The sequence below is a fragment of the Silurus aristotelis genome (assembly GCF_946808225.1).
Source record: "Silurus aristotelis genome assembly, chromosome: 7".
NCBI lineage: Eukaryota > Metazoa > Chordata > Actinopteri > Siluriformes > Siluridae > Silurus > Silurus aristotelis.
The window spans coordinates 5,250,845-5,278,591 of NC_139580.1; the positions used below are offsets into that span (position 1 = coordinate 5,250,845).

A 27,747-nucleotide genomic window follows, 5' to 3' on the forward strand; every position below is an offset into this window, starting at 1 on the left:
CGGTGGATTTGGAGGTTGAAAACGAAACGAAACAACTTCGCATTTTTCATCTGTATTTCGCTTTGCCAGAAAAACAAAAGAAAAAAAAAAGGTTTCTGTAGTTGAATATTTTTAAAGCAGCTTTGGTTATTTGTATTATAATCTGTACAACTTCAAGAATCCTTTTGTACCACGTGACCCAAAAAAAAACCACATCTGAATTACTTTATATAAAATAAAAATAAATAAATAAATAATTCAATTGTTCATCTTAAAATCGTATGAATAGAATATAAAGGAATATACACTACAAGTCCACCAGTATTGGGACTCCTAACTTTTCCCAGCCATAACAAAGTTGTACACGCAATTGTGTAGGACGTCTTTAGATGTGTTTAGACGTTCATAAGAAGTGTATTGGTAAGAATGTACCATTTAAAGGACAAAAAGTACCCGAGATTATCCAGCTGTGAGGACTGCTACCCCAAAGAGAGGAACACAATTGTCTTTGGATGTAGGCACGGGAGATCTTCACAAGAACTAGGAGACCCAAACCTGTTCCAGCATCACCATGTGCACAAAGCCAGCTTCATGAAGAACTGGAGTGGAAAATCTCATAGAGATTCAACCCTACTAAACATATTGAACCAGAAGAGTGAAGGTTATAATACCAGTGAATAGGGACTAAAATGTAGAATGGGATGGTCCGGTGTCCACAAACATTTGACCCTCTAGAGTTTATAAAGCTGCTCAAGCAAAACGCAAACAAAACATTGGATAAAACTGCATCGGTGAAGCACTTTATAATCTGCGTGTTGTATCACAACTATTTCTAATAATGTCGCATTACACAACACTCATCTTTGAGAAGAGAAAAAAAAAAAAAAAGAAAAGGATTCTTTATCCTGGGGATGCTATGCTTAGAAAAATAAAAAAAGAATTCATGCCCAAAAATGTTTAGGATATGAACACATGGAGAGATAAAATGGCATGAAGGTGTTTTAACAGTGGATCCTCCACTAAATGATGCTCTTCGTTCCTTCTATTCTTCATAAAGTGGTCGATGGGAGAGAAGAAGAAACGTCGAGGTGAAAAAGTAGATGACTTCAGCGACAGCAACACTCCAAAGTATGGCAGTTTTCCACAACCCATAAACTCACTTTCATTTTTTTTTAAATCAGGGCTAAAAGTCAAAAGTCACTGATGCTGCCTCTCTCTCTATCCATCAGTCTGGGTCTCGCTCTAACCATCCGCATCAGTCCGTCACTCGCTTTGAGTGTCTGTGACATTCTCCGTCCACATGCCTCTTTCGCCTGTCTGTCCGTCTCACGCTCGCTCCCTGTTCGTCTGTCTGTCTGTCTGTCTGTCTGTCTGTCTCTCCCTTGCTATATCTGCCTCACTGTCTTTCTCTCGCGCCGTCTGTCTCTGCCTCCACTCGTCTCTCTCCTCTGGCCCAAAACCTTCCTCCCTCTTTCACTCTCTCCTCTTCTTCCTCTCTCAGGAGCGAGAGAACACTTAATCTCAGGAAGGTTAGGCTAAGTAAGGAACCCAAGTGGCGACTGGGATACACGAATCTGCTCTTCCTTGGGGAGACTGAGCTGTTTATCCGCTTACAGGAGGTTTTAATCTATTTTTCCCCTCATCAGAAAACGATAACGCACTGTTATCCTGAGAGCTACCCGTAGTGCAGATGTTATCGTGTCGGGTTTGAGAATCTGATGGGTCGGGAGGTGCAGAATAACCAGCCGGAGCGCCGCAATAGTTCGAGCGGTCATTAAAAGGAAGGTGTCGATTAACTGCTAACATTTCAACATACCATGAATTTTAATTGTTCTAGTCAACAAGAGGAAACAAAATGATCATTTCTCTCCCAGGGCTTTATCAGCAATTAAACCACGTCTTGGTGATAATCACCATTCACACTGACTATGGTGCTGTACCTTATACACACCCACATAAACTCCATTCCATCCCTGCATGATCAGTGAGATACCTGCTTAGCAGAATCTAAACAGACTTCACAGTGATGTGCAGCTCATCACCGCCCACTCACATGCGCTATAATTACTTTTCTCCTTGATCACATGACTTACAACAGAACAATGACTGGTTACTTTAAAAGAGCACACACCAGGAGCGCTCACCGTGTCCAAAAAAATATATAAAGAAAAAGATCCGAGCAATTTACTTTGAGCAATTTACTTTGAGATCTCAGTAGGGAATAAAGTCCGGATAACTGCTCAAGCTTTGATACCAAAAGAGAGGCAATTGGGTAGCGGGCGGGAGGATGAGCTCAACTCCGAGTTCGAGGACTGTGGGCTTTCATTATGAGCTGCCAATAAATCTAGAAAATGCTTACGAGGAAGGACGTATCGATCTGGACACGGACTCTCATCAGCAAACACCTCCCTAATGTATTTACAGCCTGGTGCATCTAAAAGCCGGGTCGTCTTCCGAGCCAAAGGAGACACACACACACACGCACACACCCCGGGTAGGGCAGGGGAATGCAGGGCAGCCAATCAGATAGGATCCTACACCAACACCACCTTATGTTCGATGCTGGTTGAGGAAAAAAAATAAAAAAATACACCTGCAGTGACGAATCAATACGCACTATTTAAAAGCCGGAGTTCGGCACTGCCACTGGAGCAAGTGACCTTTATTAAGAGATATAGAAGAGGCAGATTTTCCATCCTCAATTCTCAAAGCAAGGTAATTATTCTTTCCTCTCCACTGCTTATTAGATCGAGACACTACATGGACGTCTGACCATCAGATCAGAATGTGTGGTATGTATAGAAACCGTTACTTCTCTGGTAGATGTTCCACTAGAGTTAGTAAAATCATGTACTGATGTAGGCGAGGGGGCCTGGGGTGCAGTCAGCGTTCACCTTCATCCTGTTTAACAGGGTTTAGGAGGAGATCTTCCACACACTTCCAACCCGTGTAAAGCTGATCTTCATGGAGTTCTTGCTACGTGCACAGGGGTAGCGTCATGCTGGAGCAGGTTTCAGGTCTCTTAGAGTGAAGTGAAGATTTCATGCCGGAAAAAGATACAACCATGTGCCTGGGAAGTTTCAAGACTGGAAACATTCCATGGGAATTAACGGGAATTTTCAAAATTGCAAGTTAGCCAACGGCAGGGAACTTAAACTAAATCTGGATAAAACAACCAACAACTTCTTGAATGCGAAGGGGACAAATTCTCCCCTGTGCATTCACCCATAACATGCACATAGTACACTTACCCCAGGGATACTGAGGCCACGCCCCCTGCAGGCACTCCTGCACGTCAGAAAACGTGCAACTTGGCCAGTATTACGTAAATAACCGAAATATGACGTTTCACACTTTTAAAGCTTTTATAAACCAAAATAATTAATTAATAAATACATTTTATCCATATTAGTTTGCCTGAAGGTCATCTTATGACCAAACAACTGATTATATACATTTCCACCAAATTATAATTCATTCCCATAAATTCCTGGTAATTTTCCAACTTGAAATATTTCCAAGATTAGCCCAGATGAAGTTCCCATGGAAACGGATGCTATAATTAATTATAGTTATATACAAATAATTAATAAAAAAAATAAAAAGTAATGTTATATAATGAAATAAATATAAATATATATATATATATATATATATATATATATATAAATAATTAGGCTATAAATAGAATATTATAAACACTAGCATTAATTATTATAATCATTTATATTTATAAAAATGTAAAAATAAATTTAAAAATAAGCCGCATGCTGCTAGAGACATTGCTTAATTTTCTGAAGTGCTGAAAAAGTGCCAGCGTCGAAAATATTTATTTAATCGTCTGCACTAAGTGCTTTATCCTGTCAGGGTGGATCTCGAGCTTCTAGTCACAACACTATGCCGAGACGGCGCACGCCCACACACACACACAGGGTCATGTTTTAAGATGAAACCAGCATGGAAACATGAGCTCAATAATGAAACGGAGACCTTGGAGATGTGACCTCCTGGAAGAACTTCTAAAAATTCATCTAAACATTTGCAGAGACTTCACCGCTTCCACACACAAGATTTCATGTTTCCATCAATCTTCTGGGTAAGAACTGCAAACCACACACACACACACACACACACACACACACACACACACACACACACACACACACACACACACACACACACACACACACACACACACACACACACACACACACACACACACACACACACACACACACACACACACACACACACACACACACACACACACACTCCCCCCATAGATGAACATGGCCACCTACTGCATTATTCTTTTTTTCAGAAGGAAAGGTACACCTTATTAATCCAAATCAGCGTGTGTGACGTTCTCTCAGGCGCACACAGAGAATAAAATCAGATGATACATGCACATCCCTACTAATAAGAAAAGCAATATTCAGCGCTGTACGCTATTAGCGCTCCGGATTAGCGGCCTGATTGCTAAATAAATTAGCGGCCCGCGAATGAGATTTTCTGGTTCGGAGCAGTTATTTGGCAAATGTTTCGCCCGAGTTTAAGATTCAATACTGATGCAAATTTCACACTGCGGACTGAAAAATCCACAGTTACTACTTCTTAATGTGGAGGTCTGACAGGCCAAGTGTCTTCTGTTCATACACAACAAACACTGCTCAGGTAAACATGAAGGTGTGATGGGAATCTGTTACACGAACTACAAATATAGATTTACACCAACACAAAGATTAGGGATAAGAAAAAAAGGCTTTTGGGAACTAAAACTTTAAATGAAAGGTTGCTGGTCACCTTTTTCACTTGCTGTTGTGAATGTAGGACCAGAAAACCTGTGTGTGTGTGTGTGTGTGTGTGTGTGTGTGTGTGTGTGTGTGTGTGTGTTGCTGCAGTCGATGCTGAACATTCGCTGAACAAGCTTTGGCCTTTAAACAGTTTTATTACTTCCGTGATTTTTCAATTAGAATGAGAATTAATTGGCTGAATCTATAAAAAAACAAAAAACCCTGCCGTGTCTCCTGCTCCAGAACCGCGGTGTCGGTGGAAAACCTGCGGTTCCATGCATCATGTACGTGACCTTTTCGGTTTTTTCGCCTCCTCGCCGACACCCGGTGCGGGACAATGAAACGCATCATGGCTCTTATGAAGATACAAAACCACAGTGTGTAGGACACATCGCTACAGTAGTTCTCCGCAGTCGGGTTACGGGTCTCCGGTTGGATCCTCGGACACGATCACCATCACAGATCATGCGGTCAAGCTCCCATTGAGCCTTTCAAACTTCTACAGGGACTCTGAGGGCAACCTGAACTCGAAGATCTTTTCTGATGGTGCAGAGATCGTTTATCTCTACAGAGCGTCACATCGCGCCGGTTGTTTTCTTCACGGGGGTCCTGAGTGCGGTCGGAGTTCAGACCTTCACACGTTTAATAGTTTGCCCTTCATTAAACGCTAGAGGAACGTTCTGCCTGGACCGTTTACGCCATTGCGGTTGCAGAGATGATAAATAAGAGCGGGAGATGCCAAACAGGAGAGTGCAGAAGTGCATCGTTTTGACATTTCTGTGAATCTTTCTGGTCAATTTGGCATTTATATTGAGGGAAGAAAAAAAAAAAAAACTCCCGTTATCAGAGAGGGGAAGAGAGAGAGAGAGAGAGAGAGAGAGAGGAAGAGAGAGAGAGAGAGAGAGAGAGAGAGAGAGAGAGAAACAGAAATAACTAAGTTTGGTGGTGAGAATGAACAGAAACAAGGAATAAACAGATGAAAGAAAAAACAAACGAGGAAGAACGATGGCATTAAAAAAACAAGCATGTAATTTTTTCCGAGCGTCTGAAAGCCACTGAAGGTGCGAGAGGACGTCCGTGCCTGCGGTAACGATGAGAGCGAACATCTCGACTTTACAGATGTTGGAGGAAGAGCACTGCGACCTTGGACGACAATTCTGCCTTTTTACCATTTAATTCCTGAACTGGGGGCACAGCGAAGTGAAGACGTTAGTCTGCGTAAATAAAGAGCTTAGTTAGTGTCTCTGCGTCTCCCTTCAAGGTCAGCTGAAGAATCTTGTGCTAAGACCGCGTTCGAGAGACGAGACGTCTCGCCGTGATGAGGGATGTGATTAACTCTGTTACAGTACAGCAGACAACCTCGCAAACAAGATGAGAAAATAACACACACACACACACACACTTCTTTCAGATTGGTCGGAAAGTGACGGATTGAAATCCCAGGTGTATATTAAAATGTACAATGTTTCTATAGGAACACATGTAAGCAGGATTTTGGATGGTAGAGTTTTCACACAAACGGATGTCAGGGGGGGAAAAAGGGGGCATTTCATTAATGATTTTTCAGAGCGTTTATATAAAGGAGTCTCCAGCGTCAGCATTAAGTGCTCCAATACAGAGTTCTCTCAAATTCTCTCTTTTTATTTTCTCTAATGACAAGAAAATAATTCTTTTTAAACAAGAGATGGACCATCTGGTAAGTAGGAGCTCAGTGGGTTAAGGCTCTGGGCTGCTGATCAGAAGGTCGGGTGGACTCGAGCACTGGAATTGCCAAGCTGCAACTCTTTGGGGGCCCTGGAGCGAGGCCCTTAACTGCAAGTGCTTCAGTATCATGGCTGACCCTGTGCTCAGACTAAAAACATCATTCATACAGCATTCATAGTTTCCCTGGAGAATTATAGCTTTCTTGAAATTGTCTTTTCCAGTTTAGATGATTAAATTGTAGGAACGATACTGCACATTGCTGCAGAGAGAGACATGGGGAGACAGCAAAACAGATGGGAAAGAGTGAAAGAAAGGGGGGGGGGACAGAGGGATAGAGAGACAGACAAGGAGAAACACAGACAGACAGGAAGAGAGGGAGACGGAGAGCGAGAGCTCTGTAGTGTTGATTTGTTGTAAAAACTCAACAAACATCACTCGGCACACAAAGCATGCTGGGAGAACTGGGCGTCGCCCGTTTACTCCTCGATTAAACTTGGATAAAATAAAAAAAAAGAATTCTCTGAAGCAGCTGAATAAAGATGTAAACGTGGCATGACGCGGTTCACCTTATCGTTCTGTGTAAGAGCGAGACAAAACAGGGGGAAAAAAACAAACAAAAACCCCCCAAAAGGTCCAATCTATTCACCGCACGCAGGGAGATTCGAGGAGACATTCGCTGCAATAAGACATCCAGAAGAATTACCCACTGAATGGATATAAACCCACTCTCAGCTGGAACATCCGTACCGAACATGGCCATCACTCTTTATTTAACACGCATCAGAAGAGCGTTTCTCACCGGTGAAATGAAAACACACAGTCGAGCGATAGTGAGTCCTCAGACAACTCAAAAACTATAACCATCATAAACCCTGGATTTTTTTTTCCCCCTCTGTTTTTGAAATGCACAGGATTCCCTCAAACCGCCATATTCACCAGGAATCGATGGAATCGTCTGAAGGTCAGGGCGCAGCATCATGTATTCACATAGCGACTGTTCCACATGTGGTACAAACGCCTACCTGATGGACCTGATACTCTCAGACTTCTAATAAATACAAAAAATAAGATCTCAGTCTGGAGGTGATGGGATTTAAACTCACGACCTTATCAGATGCCCAACATCTTAACCATTCTATCTATCTATCTATAGTATCCCTCTCTCGAGAGCGAGAGAGAGAGGGTAAGCTCAGTGGTTGAGATGTTAGGCCTCTGATGAGCCACAGTTCACAGTCTGGTGTGCATAGTTGTGAAAGTTCTGGAGGAACGTTGTCTCATTTCATTGTGAACTGTGGTAGATGTATCCGGTTAAATGACTGAGATACACACACACACACACACACACACACACACACACACACACACACACACACACACGTGAGCACGTAGCAGGTCGGCGTGAAAGAGGCTCTGTGCACTGCGGGACGCCGCCTTTGAACCCAGAGCAGAGCGCCAATTGTAGGAGACGACACGAGCAGGAAGGAAAGTGTGCGCGAGGGTGTGGAGGTGTGTTATAACAGCGTATGGAGATGTTCAAAAGACACAGCCACGTGTGCGAACGTTTACGTATATAGTTAACCGAATAAAATCTCTTCCACCAAAGAACAAACAAAAAGCGACACAGAAAAAAAGACCGTTTTTTTTTTTGTCCTGCAGGATCTCCACGTCGGCAGGTGACGTCTGAGCGCGTGTGGCATGTTTTGGCTGGAGGGGGAAAGGAACCGGGGTATCGTGAACGTCGGGATGTCAGAGGCACGTGTGGGGAAACGGCAGGTGCAGATGTCAGCCTTCGAGTGGAAGGAATGTAAATGTCAGTGGTTTTAACGCGTCTGATCGCGTTAGGATCCCGAGGTCGCACGTTTTTGAAATGAATTATTAATAAAAGCGAGAGAATCGACGTGGAAATTACAACACGACGATAAAAATTCAGTTAGGTGTGACTGAAGCGTAGGATTGGGGTTCAGTGGTAATGAGAATCATTTGAGAATAGTGTAAAAGCTTATATATATAATTTTATCAGCTCAAAAAATCTGATTGGCCGAGCCATAAATCTAGTGGTTATAATTAGGGGTGGCGTCAGATATGAGGAGCCTGGTTCAACTATCGAATAGTGAGGAGCCGTTCGAGAACGATTAGTTCATTATGAACGACTCTTTAATGCGACTGAGAATCGTTCAAAAAGAAGAAATCACTCAGACTACTTGTGACGTGATTCGAAAGAACGAGTCGTCTCAATGATTCGTTCATTTTAAATGACTCCTCAATGCGACTCAGAAGAACGAGTCATCTCAAAGAGTAGTTCACCTCTCGACTCAACTCTCAGGTCCGAGTCAATCCTCTTTTTGTCACGTGACTCATTTTGATGAACAAGATTCAAAGAACCAAGTCACTGAAATTATCCTACTGATTTTGAGATCTTCTGGACCGAGCATCGTACCAGTCTGTTTAATTTATACAGATTTACGTGCCGTAAATTGTTATGAGGAATCGGTTTACGCCTACCGGGTGTCATCTATATAAATCCATATAAATACGCAAAACATGCGAGTGGACCACCGGAAACTATCAATGTGCCAAACTGAAAAGGTCTGGTCCATAATTCCACATTTTTCTGCCAAAGATGAATCTTTGAATTACTGTAAGTGTGAATAATTAAATTCTCGTATCGGTTTTGCCTTCACTTTATCGAGACGCCTAAGCCCAACCTTCCCCGTGATAAAATCACTGTAGCTAATCACCAAGATTTGTTTTGACAGCTGTAATTGGACAGATCCTGCACCAGAACAGAGCTTGAACGGAAGCTTGTTGGGTATACGGAGGTTCGGATTCTGCTGACGATCGGACAGGACATCTCTGTGAAACAACACCGAGCCCCAGTACCGATCCACTGATTAATTACCTGCTGCTTCCCAGCCAGCTGGAGCCTGCGCTTGAGTAACGTGCCGTGCCTGGACGAGACTCGGGCAAATGAAGGCTATTAGGATTCTTAGCGAACGCCTCGTCTTTCTTGCTTTTCCTTTTTTTTTTCTTTTATTCTTGCCCAAATAAAAAAAATAAATAAGAAAATAAAAAAAGCACAAGTGACTGAAATGGCTATATTTAAAAAGTTTGGAAAGTAGTTTTGGCCTGCGCCGTGTTTCTGCTCCGAACAAGCTGCTGAGACGATCGTTTAGACGTTATTGCCGTTTCTTCAATAAAGTGGTGACGAGGTTTAAACTCGTCCTCTTTCAAAGTGACTGGAAAACCGATTCCTTCCATAACTAAAGCCTCAGAGTAGCAACTCCGTGACATGGGAGTCTCAATCTCAAAAAGGTCTAATCCTTCGTAAGGCTCAAAACAACCGCTTTATTTGAACTTGAAGACCCAAAACCTGTTCTAACGCACCCTTGTGCACAAAGCCAGCAGCCATGAAGATCTGCTTTACACGGGATGGCGTGAAAGATCTTCTGCTAGAGAGCCCTGACCTCAAGCCTATTCAACACCTTCGAGATGAATGTAAAAGCTGAGGGCTGCTTAACTCAGATTAATTCCTGACTATCACCACCCTTATGGATGAATGAAAATTCACAAATCTCCACAAGCACACTCTAAATTCTAGTGGAACATCTTCCCAGAAGAGTGGAGGATCTTAACAGGAAATGGAGACTTATTGGATGGATGGAAACACAAATAGACATTCATATAAACCCCCTACTGATGCCACCACACCAGCCCTCTGTTTTATTACAACACTTCTTAGCCTTCATTATGCTGGGATAATAACTTTCACCACCTTAACCATCCAAAAGGTTCTTCACCTCGTATCTTGTTGTCGCTCAGCAAACGTCAGACAGACATCACCATTAAGATCAGCTCGAGTGGATCCGTTCCTTGGCACGTATAGTCGCACAAAACTCTATTGGCCGGGCGTCTGATCTCCTGAGCATGCGTCCTATAAAGTTGCGTTCGTGCTAGTTTGTAAAGATGAGGTCTAAAGGCCTTGTTCTGATCTGTTAGCGGTGGTGTGATTCGGGAAAATTAGTAATCATGTGGAGAAGAAGAAGAGACGTGACGATAAACATACACCAGACCCAGATATAGACCCTCATTCCATTCATTATCGAGATGCACAACTGTAATACAGTGAGTGTATTCGAACAGTAATATATAGCAAAAACACATGTTTAGGAAAAAAGTTCTCTAAAATCCAGGTCACATGAGCCCACCCTGGGCACAACAGTTTCTGCCACCCCCCATTTGTGAAACTTCATCTTGCATCAGGTCCCTCTGGCGGGTGACACGACAACCCGCGGCACGCTCGCAGCTTCCTCTTGGTCACCGGGGCCGTTCTGGGTGCTGTGACCACAGATTCTCCCCCTCCATGAGACCGTCTTAAACTTTAATCTGACATCTTTTTACAAGTGACCCAATTTATTCCGCAGGGGTGTCATTAAGTAACAGGGGGAAAAAGAAAATGTGTACTGCATGTGCAATGAAGCTCTTACTCTAAATGACTTCTCTCTCCATCATACATATACAGCAGAAAGAAAAAAAAAAATGTCCAGAGTGCCTGACTTTCTTCATGTGTGAATAACAGTGTACTGGGAAAGACAGCTTCATTATAGCTAACAAGATTGGCCAGTGACCCCTCAAAGCATGGAGATACCCCCCGCCCACTGTGAGGTGCATATCCATGGTTTTTTTTTTTTTTTTTTTTTTTTTTTAGAGAGAGAGAAAACAAATCTCTGATAAACGCATAGAAATATTCTAACGCTCAAGCAGATGTTCTTCAGTCTACAGCCGAGCTGTAGACTGAAGCCTGTGGTTACAATAAATGTGTGGTTTAATGCGGTATTTGCGTTTTGGTTACATGCGTGTGGTCTATTCTCACTGCGCTAGGCTTATTATCCGTTTCAGATTTAACCTCAGGGCTACACGCTAACGGTAAACATAAACACTGAGCGTAATGCTGCACCAAATTAACTGTGACTGTGCGAAAAAAAATAAAATAAGCACGCTGAATAACACGAGCTGTGAAAACGTCAGGGTGGATAAATAAGGAGGTCAATCAGAAAACAGGCAGATCAGTCAGACATTCAGATTGTTTATCGGTCAGCGGATCAGAATCAGATCACGGATCAGTCAGACATTCAGATTGCCAGTGGTTCAGACAGACAGTGGATCATATCATGGATCAGTCAGACATTCAGATTGTCAGTGGATCAGACAGACAGTGGATCATATCATGGATCAGTCAGACATTCAGATTGTCAGTGGATCAGACAGACAGTGGATCATACCACGGGTCAGTCAGAAATTCAGATTGTCAGTGGATCAGACAGACAGTGGATCATACCATGGGTCAGTCAGACATTCAGATCGTCAGTGGATCAGACAGACAGTGGATCATATCATGGATCAGTCAGACATTCAGATTGTCAGTGGATCAGACAGACAGTGGATCATACCATGGATCAGTCAGACATTCAGATTGTCAGTGGATCAGACAGACAGTGGATCATACCATGGGTCAGTCAGACATTCAGATTGTCAGTGGTTCAGACAGACAGTGGATCATACCACGGGTCAGTCAGACATTCAGATTGTCAGTGGTTCAGACAGACAGTGGATCATACCATGGGTCAGTCAGACATTCAGATTGTCAGTGGATCATACCATGGGTCAGTCAGACAGACATTCAGATTGTTTATCAGTTAGTCAGTGGATCAGACAGACATTCAGAGGAGGGTTAAGGGCCTTGCTCAAGGGCCCAGGAGTGGCAGCTTGGATTATAAATTAAAACTTGTTCTGATCCAAAGTCCAATGCCTCATTCACAGAGCAACCACCTCCCGATATTCAGTCAGTGGATCAGCCAGTCAATACGCCAATTATTGGATCAGTCAGACAACAGATCAGTCAGTGGATCAAGACAGTGGATCAGTCATTGAACCGAGCAGAGAACCAATAGGTCAGTTATTATATTAATAAATAAAAAAGAAATAAGTATCAAATCAGTGTAGCAGCAAATACCATAAAACCCTACGGTCTTTAAATAAGAAATAAAAAAGTCCTAAGCACTCTTACGCCCCCGAGAGAGTGTGAGGGGAGATCCTACACTCGACTCCTCTCCATGATCATTCAGCACAGATGAATTTCCTTTCTGCTTCTATAAGATTCTATCATTAGTCACTGCCCTGCAAGTTCTATTAGACTTTGTAGAGATACACAAAGCACTATTAAATCATCCACAGTCCATAGAGCTGCATGGCCCTCACGGTACAGAGCAGCGGCTCAGTGGTATTAGTTAAAAAGATCAAAGCTTTATTGGGTTTTTCATGGTTTTGCATTATGGATTGTAAAAAAAAAAAAAAAAAAAAGGAAATTGACTGACTATGGGGGAAAACGGCAGGGAAACACCAGCTCCACACAGCTGAAGCAGAAGGACAATCCTTGTGGGACACGAACATCGTTTGCATTTCTCCACATATGAAGAACGAACGTGACTGTGATGACGCCAGTCATTCGCATCGACGGGACGCACCAACAGCAATTAATTGTTCATCCATTTGTAAAGAGAACGCAACCGGAAACCCAATGATTTGGTGATGGTTTTCTCCATTTAAAAAAAAAAAAAAAAAAAAAAAAAAAAAAAAAAAAGCCAAAGCAGGCAGCTTAAACCTCATCAGTTCAAATATTTATTAATAAATAAATACAAATTACCAGCAACAATCGTTACTATTCACAAAAAAAGAATAAGCCTAAGTAATTATTTAACTTTTGTTGAAGTTTTCCCTCATTTTCATATTTGAAGGATAAAAATTCCAACACTGTTTTGAGGGATGTGAAGTACAGGATTCATCACGTCCCTTCTGACCAATACTACAAACCAAAGTTGCAGTTTAATCGCTTTGAATAAATCAAATATAATCCCTGATGAAAAATAAAATACAAATAAAGCTTCCTGACGGTGGGCCGGACGGTTTCTTGGCGTCCGTGTCTCGAGCTAAAAGCGGTACAGTAATGACTGGGGCAGAGACGGGAGCGTAGGGTACAGGTTTGGAGCGGCACGCAACCTGCAATAAACCATCTGGGATGTGTCAGAGCGGCGCTGCTGCTGCGGTGGGGAGCAGAGCCAAGGAGCACAGCTGTCTCGTCTCTCTCTCGTCTCTCTCACACACACTATATCCCAAGACTGGCAGATGCAGACAGACAGAGACACGGCCCCAGCACGTGTTTTATCGGAGCCTGCCAGCGCCGGTGGGTTAAAACGGCGTGCCGCTCGTCCACGTGTCGAGAAGGATCGATGTTGAGAGCGAGAGCGTCCCTGTGACTGCATGCGGGAGACAGCAGATTCCGTCATGTGGCGTCGGAACATGTCCACATGACCGAGTTTATTATTCAATTCGTGTATAACAGATCAATTAGAGGACACGGGGGACCGGCGAGGGGCGGGACGGCGTAAGGAAACGCCTCCTGGGGTGATGGAGGAAATGTTCACATGCATTTAAATTTAGCACGTTTTCATGATGAAGTATTTAGATCTTATTTTTATCAAGTTCAGTACTATTTTACATTGAGTTTTTTTTATTCAGTTTCCACTTTAATCGTATCACCGGTTGATTAATCGGTTACCGGTAAGTACGATCCAAACACGCTTTCTGTCATCTCCAGAGCCGGTCGAAAGAAAAATGTGTATATTTATAGAATTTTTATAGTTAATCAATATCACACTAAAAGTGCTTCTTTTCCTCCAGAAATCAGAGTAAAACGTTATGTTACACCCCTATGCTACGCAGCACGGACGTTTTTACGAGCTCGTTGAAAACGCCGCGTCGTTACGAGCCGTGATGAAAAGTTTATGCTTGCGTGAGCCATAAATATCGACCTGAACACACAGAGAATGAGACGGCGTGAATGTTTAGAATGAAACCTGTTTAACAGTCGCCACGTGGCCTAAAGAAAGGGTTTTATATGAACCGCAGTGAAAGGAGGAGTGGACTTACGTTGCCCATGTACTCGGACAGCAGGTCCTGCAGCGCCTGGCGCACGGAGTTGCACTCTGCCACGATGCGCTCGCGTCGGTCGTCACGCGTGCAGGACGAGTCGGCCATGAGCGCGGCGCCGCTGATGATGCTCTCCAGGCGCTCCTCCAGGGATGGACGGAAGCGCTCCTCGCTGAAGTTCAGGGGGTCCACGATGATCTGCTTCTGTAGAGGGGAAGAAGTGAGAGTTTAGTAAACGTGAGAGATTCCCGAATCGGAGCGAAAGAGAAACAGATAATCGGTTGGAATGGTTAGTCTTCTTTTCGTTACACAAAATGTTGCAGCGCTGAAAACACAATGATCACCTGAGCACCAGGAACTCCAGCGTCTACTCTTAATAAACAACTTGATAATGGTCAATAAGCCCATTGGCAGAAGGACAGAGGAGGAAGAGAGAGCGCGAGAGAGAAAGTGTGTGTGTGTGTGTAAGTAAAAGAAAGCCAAAATAAAAGCAAGAGAAAGAAAGAATTAAAAGGGGACAACGAGAGAAAGACAGAATGAAAGAAGGAGAGAGAGAGAGAGAGAGAGAGAGATTCACAGACAAATAAAGAGAGGGATAAGAGAAATAGGCAGAATAACAGCATGAGAAAGACAGTATGTGTGTGTGTGTGTGTGGATAAACTGTATATAAACGTCTCCTGTGTAAAAACTAGCCTTGATCCTGATCTATTTTGAAGGTAATCATGTGGAACGTAGTACTTTCTCTCTCGTCTGAAACTTTAACACCACCTCGTATGTATGTACTGTATAGTTTATACAATATGCCGTGTAAATGGGTTAAAGTAATAAATTTCAGCACGCTGTAAGCCCATACTGATCAGCGTTCTTTGAGACGGCGGTCTGGACTTACGAGATTGCCGCGTTACGACGGCGTCATCGTTACGCATCTCTGTCATAACTCTGACAACCTGCGTTCGCGCCGACCCGTAAAGAGCTGGAGGTTCGTTTCCGTTCGTCTCGTTCGTTTCCCGTCCTGGCGCATGGCATTTTCAGTTCCGTTCGCCATCAAAGCTGCTTCGTAAACATTGGTTTATTTTTACAACGCAGAGGGCACGACTGGGGTTGAGGAGAAAAAACATGTACTGACCGAGCATTAGAGACTAAATAACTCAGTTTGCAGGATCTGAGACGACTAGAGATCTCCCTGGTTTCACCTCATAACGTGGGGAAAAAAACCCAGTGACCAATTAAAAATCACTACAGAGGAAAAATGTGCCATATAGTAATATAAATTCATGTAGCCCCGCCCACTTTCCCACTGTTTACTACTAATTTGGTTGACGCCGATTTTATAAACAAAACGATCAACGATTCTGAAGAAGAAACTTCCGCTTTTTGCTTCTGTATTAGCAGCAAGGCAGCAGTAGAGCCATCACCTTTAGAGGAGGGGGAAAAAAGAGCGAGCGTACAGCCGGTGTTGCCATGGCAACAAGGCTTCCTATCGGTGACTCACTCGCAAAGTTGTTTCGGCTGGAAATTAGGCATTGAGAAGCGAGGTGGAAAGTGTGTGTGTGTGTTTCTGCATGGTCACCAGGAAATTACAGATACACACTCCCCTCCTGATATTCTATCGTTCTCATGCACACACAAACATATACACACACTTTGCCATCTGGCAAGATAGCTCTGAGAAATCAAGCCCCTGCTCAACGCGTGTGTGTGTGTGTGTGTGTGTGTGTGTGTGTGTGTGTGTGTGTGTGTGTGTGTGTTCTCACACGTCCCACTCAATGACTTTTCAAGGACCTTTGGGTGTCAATAAGTGCACACAGAGAGCCTGTCTCTTCATCAACACACACACACACACCCCTCTTCAGAGATTTTCTGGAGCAGCTGTAAGCGAGTGAGGATGCTGAACGTGTCTGATGAGCACGTCGCTTTTCTGCCTTTGTGTTCGCTTTCTCTTCACGAGCATCACGAGAGGTTTTGTTCGGCGCTCGGCTGCAGGACGAGGTTCAGGTCTGGTCTGGTCTTTAAATCACTCCTCCATAAACTGACAGGTGTAGAAAGTGGATCAGACTGATAAACTCCTGGAGGTAAATACGAGCAAAACAACCGGCAGGAAGGAGGAGGGAGAGGAAGAGGGACGGACTCGATATCTGTGACTGTTCTTAACCAAACCGAGACAACAAATGAGAGAAGTGGAGCAGTGCAGAGAAAGATATAGACACAAACTTACATTGGGGTGGGAAGGGGTAACAAACATGAAGGGGGAAAAAGGAGTAATAAAAAAAGTTGAGAAAAGGCAAAAGGACACTGTTTGGAAATAAAGATCAAATAAATAAAATGAGAGAGAGAGAGATGAAAGAAGACAGAAGGAGGAAAGGAGTGGTAGAGGAGGACAGTATGAGAAGGACAAAGATGGTGGAAACTGAAAGACACACTGACAGGATGCTGAAGAAAAAGAGAGAGAGGGTAAGAGAGATGAACAGTGAAAGAGAGACGGTAAGAGAAACCGTGCAATTGAATAAGACAGAAAAAGAGGGACAATAGGGAAAGAGACAGGTTGAAAAAGAAAGAGGGGGGGGGGAGAGAGAGAGAGAGAGAGAGAGAGAGGGGGGGGGGTCTCACAGCTCTGAACTGACTGTTCCTGAATCTCACACTGAATCATACAGCGGCGGTGAATCAACGTTCAATTCTAACTGTGGTCAGAAGAGAAGCGCTCACACACACACACACACACACACACACACACACACACACACACACACACACACACAGCAAATGAGTGTGTGTTGGTTACAGGAATGCAGTGGGTGGAGCAGATCTCTGGAAGGTTTCACCGCAATCATCATCTCCATTCACTCACTTCCTCCCCCCACCTCTCTCTCTCTCTCTCTCTCTCTCTCACACACACAAAGAGGATAATTAGCGCTCCTCTAATCAAGTCTTGGTGACCCGAGTGCAGAAATCCGAGTGAGCGCTGAAACCAGATTGAGAACCGTGTACCATATTTCTAATGCCTATAGATTTTATTTCTTTTATTAAAACTAATAGAACTGTAAAGTAAATGATCATCCTGCATGAGTGCTGTTTTCTGATCAAACTTCTCAATTATAAAACACTTCCACTCTGCTCCATATCGTGTTTGTAGCATCTGCAATATTAGGATCAGACCTGGTGATCAGATTAAGGTGAAAGAAGAAGTGGAGCTGAACAGGGAAGAGCCAGCAAGAGAAGAAGAGAAAAACAGAGGGGGAAATAGACAGACAGAGAGAAGGAAAGAAAGACAGACACGAATACAGACAATAGGAAAGAGACAAAGACAAAACGAGGGGAGGGGGGTGGAGGTGGAGGAAAAAAGGAGGACAAAAAAGGTGACTAAATCAGGAGAGAGAGAGAGAGAGAGAGAGAGAGAGAGAGAGAGAGAGAGAGAGAGAACACTACAGTAAGAAAAAGAAAGAAATATCGATCAGGATGGTGACATCGCGCCGCTCTCCTCGTGTACAGTTAGTGAGATGCTGCTAGTCAGGAATGTATCTTTTATACGCAGAATAAAGGCAGGAAATGACTGAAGATTCATCACCATACACACAAACCTCCTGGTCCTCAAATTACACTGGAAGCGGGAGATGGTCAGGGCCTGAGACAGCCATCATTTCCTTCAATGACACTTTTTTTGGGGAGACCTACTTATACACACACACACACGCACACACGCGCGCAGGTTCATAGATTTTCATCAGTTTCCACCGATCAGAACACGCTTCCTCGCCCTATTGTCCAGACTTCTGGAACAATGCACAGCGCATTAACGGAAAGTCATTTAAAGGCAAAGCTGGAGGAAACCTGCTCTGTACGATCCCATTTTTTGTTGCGACAAACACAAACTCGTCGAACCAAATAAATAGTGACAAGCTTAGGTCACCAACAGGGGGCGATAGAGGTCCTGAACTGCAAAGTCACTTTGGGAAATAAATCTGGTTGAATCTCCTCTCCAGTTCGCTACTTCAAGCGCTGATCGAGGAATCGACCATTTTACGGACTTTATGGCCCATTTCAATCACAAAATCCTGCCAGAGCGCAGGAAGGTTTACTCAGCATCAACACGAGCAGGAGGAGCTTTTTTGACTCGATGGAAGCCGTCGGTAGAATCGCACTTCACTTTGTTGAAGCATAACTATAAACAACTGCATGAATTCTCACCAGTTACAGTGAAGCAGGACTGCCATCAGAGCCACACCCACACTCTGAACTGAAGTGTACAGATAGATAAACAGTGTGTATTTCTGTGAAGCTGTTTTGGGACAAAGTTAAAGATTTTATTTTAAAATTGAGATGAAATAAATGACGTTGAAATGTAAATACCTCTGAGGAGGAAATCGGGTGTTTGTATTGGATCGCAGCTGTTATGTGATGCGACCAAAATGCCTTTGGAGATTTAAATAAAGATGAACTGAACCAGGTTTATTCCTAACGAGCGAGTGAGTGACGAGAGAAACTCTCCTGAAACGCCAGAACACACAGAAAAAGGCGAATACCTCCGAGACCGCTGGCGAGAGTACGGCATCTCAGGAGGAGGGGGAGGAGACGCGTCCAACCTGACAGCATCTCTACATCTCATATACGTCGCTCAGAGCGTCAAGCGCCGTCACTGTTCGGCCGTATCGCCATCATTAAACCACGTTTTTACTGTTCTGCAGTCAGACGTTCACGTCTCGTATCCCGCGGAGATGCTGAGAGTCACGAGGAGAAACCTGGTGAATGGGGAGATGGTCTCCTGTCTCAGGTCAGTGGCTAAATAACCCCTGCGTTCAGAGCAGACTGGTGTCTCAAACCAGGCCGTGACTATTTTGCGAGGCAGAGATTTGGGGATTGGAGACGGGGAATTTTTTTTTTGTGCGCGCGTGTGTGTGTAGGGGGTCCAGGGAGTGCCGCCTGACAGCGAGAACGAGGTCCAAAACAGACGCCACACACACGGGTGATTAATCCTGTGACAACCGAAACAGTCAGAGCCTTCGAAACCGATGACAAAAAAAAAAAGAAAGAGAGAGAGAGCGAGAGAGAGAGAGCACACCACTTTCTTTTGTTGTGGGGCGTTGGGGATAATTGCGGTGTAAAAAGGGAAAGAAGGCGCGAGAGAACGTTTGAATGACGGGGAGACAAAAGCAAACAAGCTGCAGGCCCCTGAAGCCGAGTCGGAGACGAGTGAAGGAGAGGAAGGAACGGAACGAGAAATGACTCATGTGGTTTGCACCTGCATGACTAACATCTTGTGTTAAATCGCGGTACGCCACAGATCACAGCTTCATATTTAAATCGCTCGCTCAGATGCCTTCTCGTTTCTATAGTAACGGCTCGTTGTTGGTTTTTTTTGCCTCTCGCCAGACGTTTTGCACAGTCTGCCGCTCGGAGACGCTCTTATAATCAAAGCCTCGTCACCAACACGGAAAAAATTATTAAATAAAGTGAAGGTAACAAAAGTGAAATAAGGAGTCTCCACTTTTAGCACCAACGTTCCACTACAGGAAAAAGACAGTAATTCGAGCTCATCACGTCCGTTATATGAATATTGATATTGTAAGACACTGTGTATCTATAGGCTTTCATTTCTTTGCTTCAGACAGACAGCAAATCATATATTTTACTGACTTCTAACGCAGGATTCTTCTACAAACATGCCTTTTTAATGCAAAAAAAGAAAAAAGATGCGGCTCTACCTCTGCCACGTTGATCTGTATCCTATGAGACTTTCGGGACGCGCTTATAGTAGCGTACGTATTCACGTAGCAGCTGCGGCAAATTATTGATCGCTTTCCAAATATAAATAATAAAAAGAAAATCTATTAATTTTACATAAATAAATCTCTTTGGTTCTGCAGGTGCAAATATTTATATATTATTATTTTTTTTTTTAATGTGGAAAAAAAAAAAAGTGTGATAAAAATGCCAACTTGTATTTGATGGACACTTTTTAAATCGATGCATCACATCGTTTACATTTATGCCGATGCACATCTGTGAATCTTACCACCGAATATCTGTAGTAAAACCTGTATATTGGGGGAGAGAGGGGACCTCTGGATTACTGATTGAGTGGCAGCCTCTCTGCACCAGGGCTGCCATATCATCCCTGTCCCTGCCCTGAAGAAGGGGACTGATTTTTAATTGTGCTCTAAATGTATGTATATCTGAAAGATTGTTTGTTGAAATGAAGCAAACTTTTTTCCTCCCTCTCTTTTTCAGGAGCTCCGACTTCACATCCCCTCAATGCTAATTGGCCTGGCACACATCTGCCGGGATCCAATATGCAGCGAGAGAAAAGATAAGCCCTTCATATTAGCTCTCATATTTCCCTCCATCCATGGCTGGAAAGGGGAATTTGATTTGCAAATGTGTCCACACTCCAGAGAGCACTCGAGACACCGGAGAACCCGCGGGTCTGGCGGCGAACTCGGCCGGCTCGAACCGGCTCGCGCTTCGCTCTCCCAATTAAGAGCCTCATTTGTCTCGACGGAAAGGCTTCATCCATCCTCCGTCAGAGATACTGCTCGCTAACGGACGAGAACTAATTAGGGATGTAACAGATTAGGCAGGCTGTTGGAGCTGGGCTTATCTCTGTAAAGCCTGCGCTAATCATTGAAGAATAATAACTGGAAGAGGGAGAAGAAGAAGAAGAAGGGCGCAGTAAATCAGGACGCGTTGAATAGATGCAGTAAGCAGTGATGAAGTATTCCTGGTGTTCAGACATCGGGTGCTTCGAGACTGACACAGATAAGGCCTGAAGAGCGTTAGGAGTACACTAGTCACAGATGGAGGTGTATCTAATTTCTCTCTCAGGACCATGGAGAGCTTCTGCTGCTCTACAATACAACCGGTGCACACAAACTACCAGCTCAGATATAAATAGGGAGGCAGTGAGACTGGGGCTGGGAGAGATGGCAGATATATTTATATCATGACACCTGAAGACATTAATACAATATAGGAGATATATATATATATATATATATATATATATATATATACACACACACACACACACACACACACACACACACACGTGTGTGTATATATTCAGGGTAGATAAAGTATTGAAGTATAGGGGAACCAGCTGTATGTGATTCTTCTGCAAACTGTAACCACAATGTTGGATGCACACAATTGTCTTTCGATGGAGCATTTAATTCTTCCTTTATTCGAACTAGGAGGCCCAACCCTGATCCAGCATGACACCACTGTGCACAAAGCCAGCTCCACGCAGAGTGAAAGGAATGGGTTGGAAGATCTTCCTTTATACCAGGGTTTCTGCAGGTTTCACCAAGTCAAACTTCGAGATTTTTTTTTAAAAGCAGAAAGCATGAGATTTAAAACCGATATCGCAACATCAAAACACACACACATGCGTTGTTGGCAGCCGGCCTTCACCGAGCCCCATGTGTTGTTTCCAAGGGACTTTTTCAGACCCTGCAGAAACACTGTACTGGGATAAATCTTTAGGCCCTCAGGCCTCCACACCTCACCTACATCAGCACCTGACTTTAACACCCTGGTGGCTGAATGACTCCACAAAATCTAGTGGAACATCTTTCCAGAAGGATGGAGGTTATTATAACAGGAAATGGGGGATGGGATGTTCAAAAACAAACATGGGATGTACAAAAAAAAATCTTATGCACGGGTGTCCACAAACGTTCGCCTTCAAAACAGAGCCCACGCCCCCAATACGAGTCTCCAAGCGACTTCGATAAACTAATTTGTTACATTAAACTCTCAGAAAAACATTCTGTTGATCGTCACTAAACCCATTTTCTCCACTCGTACTGTTCCTCAGTAGCAATTAGAAAAATTTATAAAAAAAAACAACATTTCCATCCAAGATTTGGTCCATCTGCTCATACTGTTCCAAAGATCTCAGCAATCGTTCCTCAATCACACATTGTTTGCTTTAAAACAAAAAAAAAAGCAATTATGAGATAAACATGAAAATCCAGTCAGAGCGGTGGATTATCTCCATGCGTAGAGAAGGGAGATGAGCCGCCTAATTAGCGCAAAAATTAACACGTGGTCTGTAAACACGTGAAACAGCTCGCTCGCTGCTGCACTCTCCACAAAAAATAAAGGAGTGATTTCGAGGAGATTAATAGGCTGCCGTGGCGACGGGTCTCGAATTGACGCAAGTCAGGTGCAGGTATTTAAAATACCAAATGGATATAGACTCATGAATCCTTATAATGGTGTAAATACATGGTGTGTGTGTGTCTGTCTGATAACCACTCACATCGAAGTTGTTGAGGGCCCCAGCGAGCTCCCCAGGTCCGGTGTGCTGGCCCAGGCTGGAGTCGTCGGTGCTGACGCCCTGCGCCGTGTTGGAGATTCCCGAGACGGCCTGCTGCAGCTGCTTGTAGATCAGCTCGCGGTTGGCCTTGTAGGCGGCTACGTCCGGGTGCTGCAGGCAGGCGCGGGACGCCGTGTACAGCAGGGGGACGTTTCTCTGCAGCACGCCGCGAGCCGCTGCCATCTGCTCCTTGTGCTGCACGTCCTTCAGCTCCTGCACGGCGTGAAGATCAGGGTTAATGTCACGACTGTTATTAGTCTGAACTGCGTGGCCCTTAACCCCATAGCTGCTCAGGTGTATAAAGGAGATAAAAGGTCAATCTGGAGAAGGGTTGCAAAGGGGTGGAAAATATCAATGGGAACTTCATCTGGAGAATTTTGGATAAGTTGGAAACTTACCAGGAATTTATGGGAATCTTTATATAAACTGTATCGAACACACAAACACTCACTTGAGTCATGAGCTGGTGTTCAAGCAAAGTTAAACTTTTTTTTATGACATTTCTGATTAAATTAAATTGCTAACAATTTTGTTGCACAATCGCTTACAACACGGCACATGGCCGTTTTAAACAGTCACGTGTAATTGAAGTGAATACTTTGACTTTAACCCTTACTGTGTACCTGCATGTGGTGTGATTGAGGGACGCGCAGTGAACGTAGGGGGACGTGGCCTCAGTAGCCATACAGGTTTTTTATCCCCCCTTCAACTACATTTAGATTTCCAGATTATTCACATTAATTCCCCCATGTTATGTTAATCCCCATGGAAAGTTTCCAGGCTTGAGAATTCCCGGAATGTTGCGACCCTACTCTGGATAAGGGCGTCTGATGAATGTCATAAACGCAGACACAAACCCTTACCAAGAGCGACAAGTATCTTATCCGGTGAGGTTTCAGGACCCAACACTGACAGCTTGGTACTGCTAGGATTTGAAATCCATCATTGTGAGCACAGAGGTTCTCTTTGCCTCATGGAGACTCCGACAGGGAGGATGTTAAAGAACACGAGGGTACGAACTAAAAATATCCATTTGGCCATAAACGGTGAGATCCAGGCAGAGGAAGAGAAATTTTTTACTTGACTAACATTTTGTGTAATTCAAAGGCAGCAGGTAGATCAGCATGAGTCTGCCTCTTCATGAGTAATGAGTAGTTCCTACCATTTCACCCTTCTCCATTCATACACCAAAAAAATAATAAAAATAAAAACACACCCCCTGACGCCTGCTCGTGTTTTTGTGCCTAATGGAGAAGGAAGAGTCGGCGTGACCTGGGCGGCACATGCTTGCCATGCGAACAGCATGCGTTTGGATTTTGATGGAGCTCCCTGCCTCTGACCTACATTAAAGGTTACTTTCTCTCAAAAGCTTCACATCGTCGGGCCATAAGCGTATGACGGCATGCTGCACTTTCTGTTCCTCTTTCTTCTCTAAAATAATAAGACGAAGACTCAGCGTGGCAGATGACACGAGACCGGACCGCTGAACGTGATGCCGTGTAGACGGATCAGAACTCATCACTACCTGCTTCTGTTTATGAATCCTTCCAAAACTGCTTGGAGGGTAAACCATGTGAAATGATGTCGCATTAAAATGCAATGAAACTATACTCAGTCCTGGGTTTTCGTAAAAAGATTGAGAGCGTGTGTTATTTTCCCACCGTTCTTGCAACGCTGTCGCCAAAAATATCGAAACGGAAATGCAGTCCATCACACGTTGTGAGTAAATGAGCCGTGGTGCTACAGAACGTTCGGTTCAATGGTATTTAATAACACCGAAAACAGGAAGCTCTCGGTATATAAACGCCGACTCGGCCGTTTCTCACCCTGAACATGTTTATGTGACGTCCCGAGAAAAAGTTCCCAGATTATAGAGTGCATCTATAATAGTGATGCATTTCAGACATGTGTTGTGGTTCTTCTGTTACCATAAAGCACACAATTTTATAGGAATTTTCTATATAATTTATCAAGTCTAGTGGAAGATCCTCCCAGAAGAGAGGAGGTTATAACAGCAATTTATAAAAAAAAAAAATAATTAAACCACTTATGCTCAGGTGTCCACAAACATTTGACCACAATTTGAAAGCTATACAAATAAATACTCTGCTATTAAAATGTAATTATTAGTACTGTAGTATTTCAGATTTATTTATTTGCAGTAGCAGGAATATTGTTTATTTTTACTATATGCATAATTTATCATCATCATCACCAGTACTATTGTGTTATTGATTTATTTTATTAGATATTTAATATTTGAAAGTCTTGCTAGGCTTTTTAAAAATATTAGTATTATTTATTACATTGTCCTGGTCATTATAAGCTTTTTCTATTGGCATTAATAGTGTATAATACAAGTATTTAGTCCAGTTCTACTACAACCACTAATTAGTAGAAATAGTATTGATTTTAGTCTTGTCATTTATTATATTAAATTAGTATATAAAATACAGGACTACTATTACGATGCCAATGTCATTATTATTGATTGTGATGTGACTGATAGCTATAGCATTAATCTTGCTTTTGGAAATATCGCTGGTTTTATTAGTAGTAAAAAAAAAAATTAATATTCCAATTTCATGTTTATTTCTTTTTATCAAAAAAAATTATTAATTTGTATCCCAAATAGCATAAAAACTAATTCCAACAAGCTGAACACACCCCCATTGTGTTGCTAAATGAATCGATTCTGCAGCATGCAATGTGCTGACCGGGTCAATTCCAGACCCGACTACACCGTGTTCCACCCCAGAGGAGAACCAATAAGGATCCGGCGTGTGGCCGTTTCACTGGATGTTAGAACGGTGAAATGATTAGCATTAGTAATTAGCACTCTGGATCCACGTGTTAAATTGATTAAAGAGGAGCACGAGCGCCGACTACAGCCGACTGGATTCGGCGTAATGGGCCGTGACACTCGGGGTGCCCTGAGCGCGGTTCTGGTTTCCCCACGTTTCTCTCGGCAGGCTCTGAAGAGATTACTCATGCTTATAGGCTGTAGGCTGCTGTGGATGACTAAACGCCCAGAATGCGATTAGATCTGCTGATTAAGTTGCCTGTCTTTCCTCTGTTGTGTGGCAGTAGGAGAACACGATGTATCAAAAAGGATAAGGAAGCAGACGTCTGGGTCAGAATCTGACAGTTCGTCTGGGGTTAAATCAGTTTTACAGTCTGGATGTGGTCCAGAGAACTTGCGAGCGCTGGTCCGGAGTCACACTTTGACCGAACATGTTCCGAAACACGTTTTTGCTTAATGAGTGATTACCTTCTGTTTCAGTGAAAGGGGCTGTTATGATTAATCCGGAGCGAAAGCCAAATTTTCATAGCGCAGTAATTAGCCCCGATGTGTAATGCGTGAGCGTGGTTGGGGCGGTTGGGGGGGGGGGGGGGGTGTTATGAGGATTATGAGGATAAACCCCGCCCCTAAACATCGCCAGAAGTATTAGAACACACAGTGTATAGAACACTTACCTGCTGTCTCTTGGCTGCCATCATATTGAGTTTATCCACTTCAGGCTTCAGAGCTTTGTACTGGATCCCCAGATCCTGCTCAGTCCCGGCGTTACGCACCTTCGCCAGGTTTTCCTCCACCTGCCAGGACGAGAACAGCAATTATTACCCTTTAAAATAAAACTACGAAAAAAAAAAAAAGTACACGGTGCAGGAGCTGCGTTTAAACCCAGAAAGCGACTCCTGGAGGATTTGGGTGGATAAACGACGAGGCCTGAGATAAACTAAGAGAGATAGATGGCGAGAACACAAATCACCGACTGTTGTTTCCCTGAAGGCGTTTGGCTGTTTGTTAAAGTTGGCGGGAAGCCCCTTGTTTCTGTGCTTAATGGTCCTCCGCAGGGACGGGGAGTGATGTAGAGTAGCCTGGTTTAACTAAAAACAAATGTTTGCATCAAGCATGCCATTAAACATGTCCCGGCTAGCGGCACTAATCCCTTTATAAAAAAAAAAGCGCGATCGTCAGATAACAGCCTAATTACTGGACCTGCCTGAGATATTATAGATGAGACAATAGCACAGGGTTTGTAAAAGCTAGGTTTGGTGTAGAGCATGAAATTTTAATGAAAATCACTAAAGAAAGCAGGAGACTACAATAAACACTGGAGTGAAATCCAGTTCTGGGGCGTTGGACCTACAAACAACACTCCAGAGTGATTTAAGCAACTAATACTAATTCAAAGAGCCGGATTATTTCCACAAAACAGCACGTCCCTGTGCTACACACATTAAAAACCTGTACAGGGTTAATTATAATAATAATAATAATAATAATAATAATAATATGGACAATTTATTTGCAAGATCACGCATCTGGTTCTTGTTGGTTTGTGTGTACAGATGAGTTCGTTCTAGTTGTGTGTTCTCTTTTACACTCCAACACTGGAGACCTCCTTCCCCAAAATATTAAATAAATGCCTTCGCTTTTTAAATTGCACACTTGTCTTTTCTCTTAAATGAGCCGATGAATCAGGACAGAGGGATTTGGGTAGCAGAAAAAACGAAAATCCAACACTAAGCTTTTTTTCAAGCTCATGATTTCAATTAAACATCAAACATCATAAATCGTAATTACAGAAACGCTGTTTTAAGGTTTCTGTGTGTGCGATCACTTGAAAACTTTTTGTAAAGACCGGGTGATGCCGTGGACTCGGTCGTGAGCGGCGACGCCCGAGCGGACACGCCCCCCGATTCCATAGCTATCAAATTTCAGACGAGCTCGGTGACACTAATCTGGTTTGCAGCAACAGCCATCACGCTAACGTGGACAAATCGAATCAAATCCAAGAAAGAGCATGTGGTGGCGTGCACACACACACACACACAGAGAGAGAGAGAGAGAGAGAGAGAGAGAGAGAGACAGAGACAGAGACAGAGACAGAGAGAGAGAGAGAGAGAGAGAGAGCGCATTATATCTCTCAAACTGATCTCACAGGCTTTTCCCTAAAATACAGAATG

General features: G+C 43.4%; 1 protein-coding gene and 1 long non-coding RNA gene across 4 annotated transcripts in view; both read right to left on the reverse strand.

Moving 5' to 3' along the window:
* Window positions 1-27,747, reverse strand: part of LOC310729170 — a 226,618-nt gene that overhangs the window by 161,298 nt on the left and 37,573 nt on the right. The gene's annotated exons all lie outside the window — the stretch shown is intronic.
* Window positions 1-27,747, reverse strand: part of ctnna1 (catenin (cadherin-associated protein), alpha 1) — a 98,783-nt gene that overhangs the window by 55,377 nt on the left and 15,659 nt on the right. For both annotated transcript variants that reach the window (XM_083546972.1, XM_083546973.1), the window contains exons 5-7: window positions 26,251-26,370; window positions 22,717-22,986; window positions 14,460-14,663 (exon numbers count right to left, since the gene is read on the reverse strand). In XM_083546972.1, coding sequence (XP_083403098.1) covers window positions 14,460-14,663; window positions 22,717-22,986; window positions 26,251-26,370 — 594 coding nt within the window. The remainder of the gene's footprint in view (window positions 1-14,459; window positions 14,664-22,716; window positions 22,987-26,250; window positions 26,371-27,747) is intronic.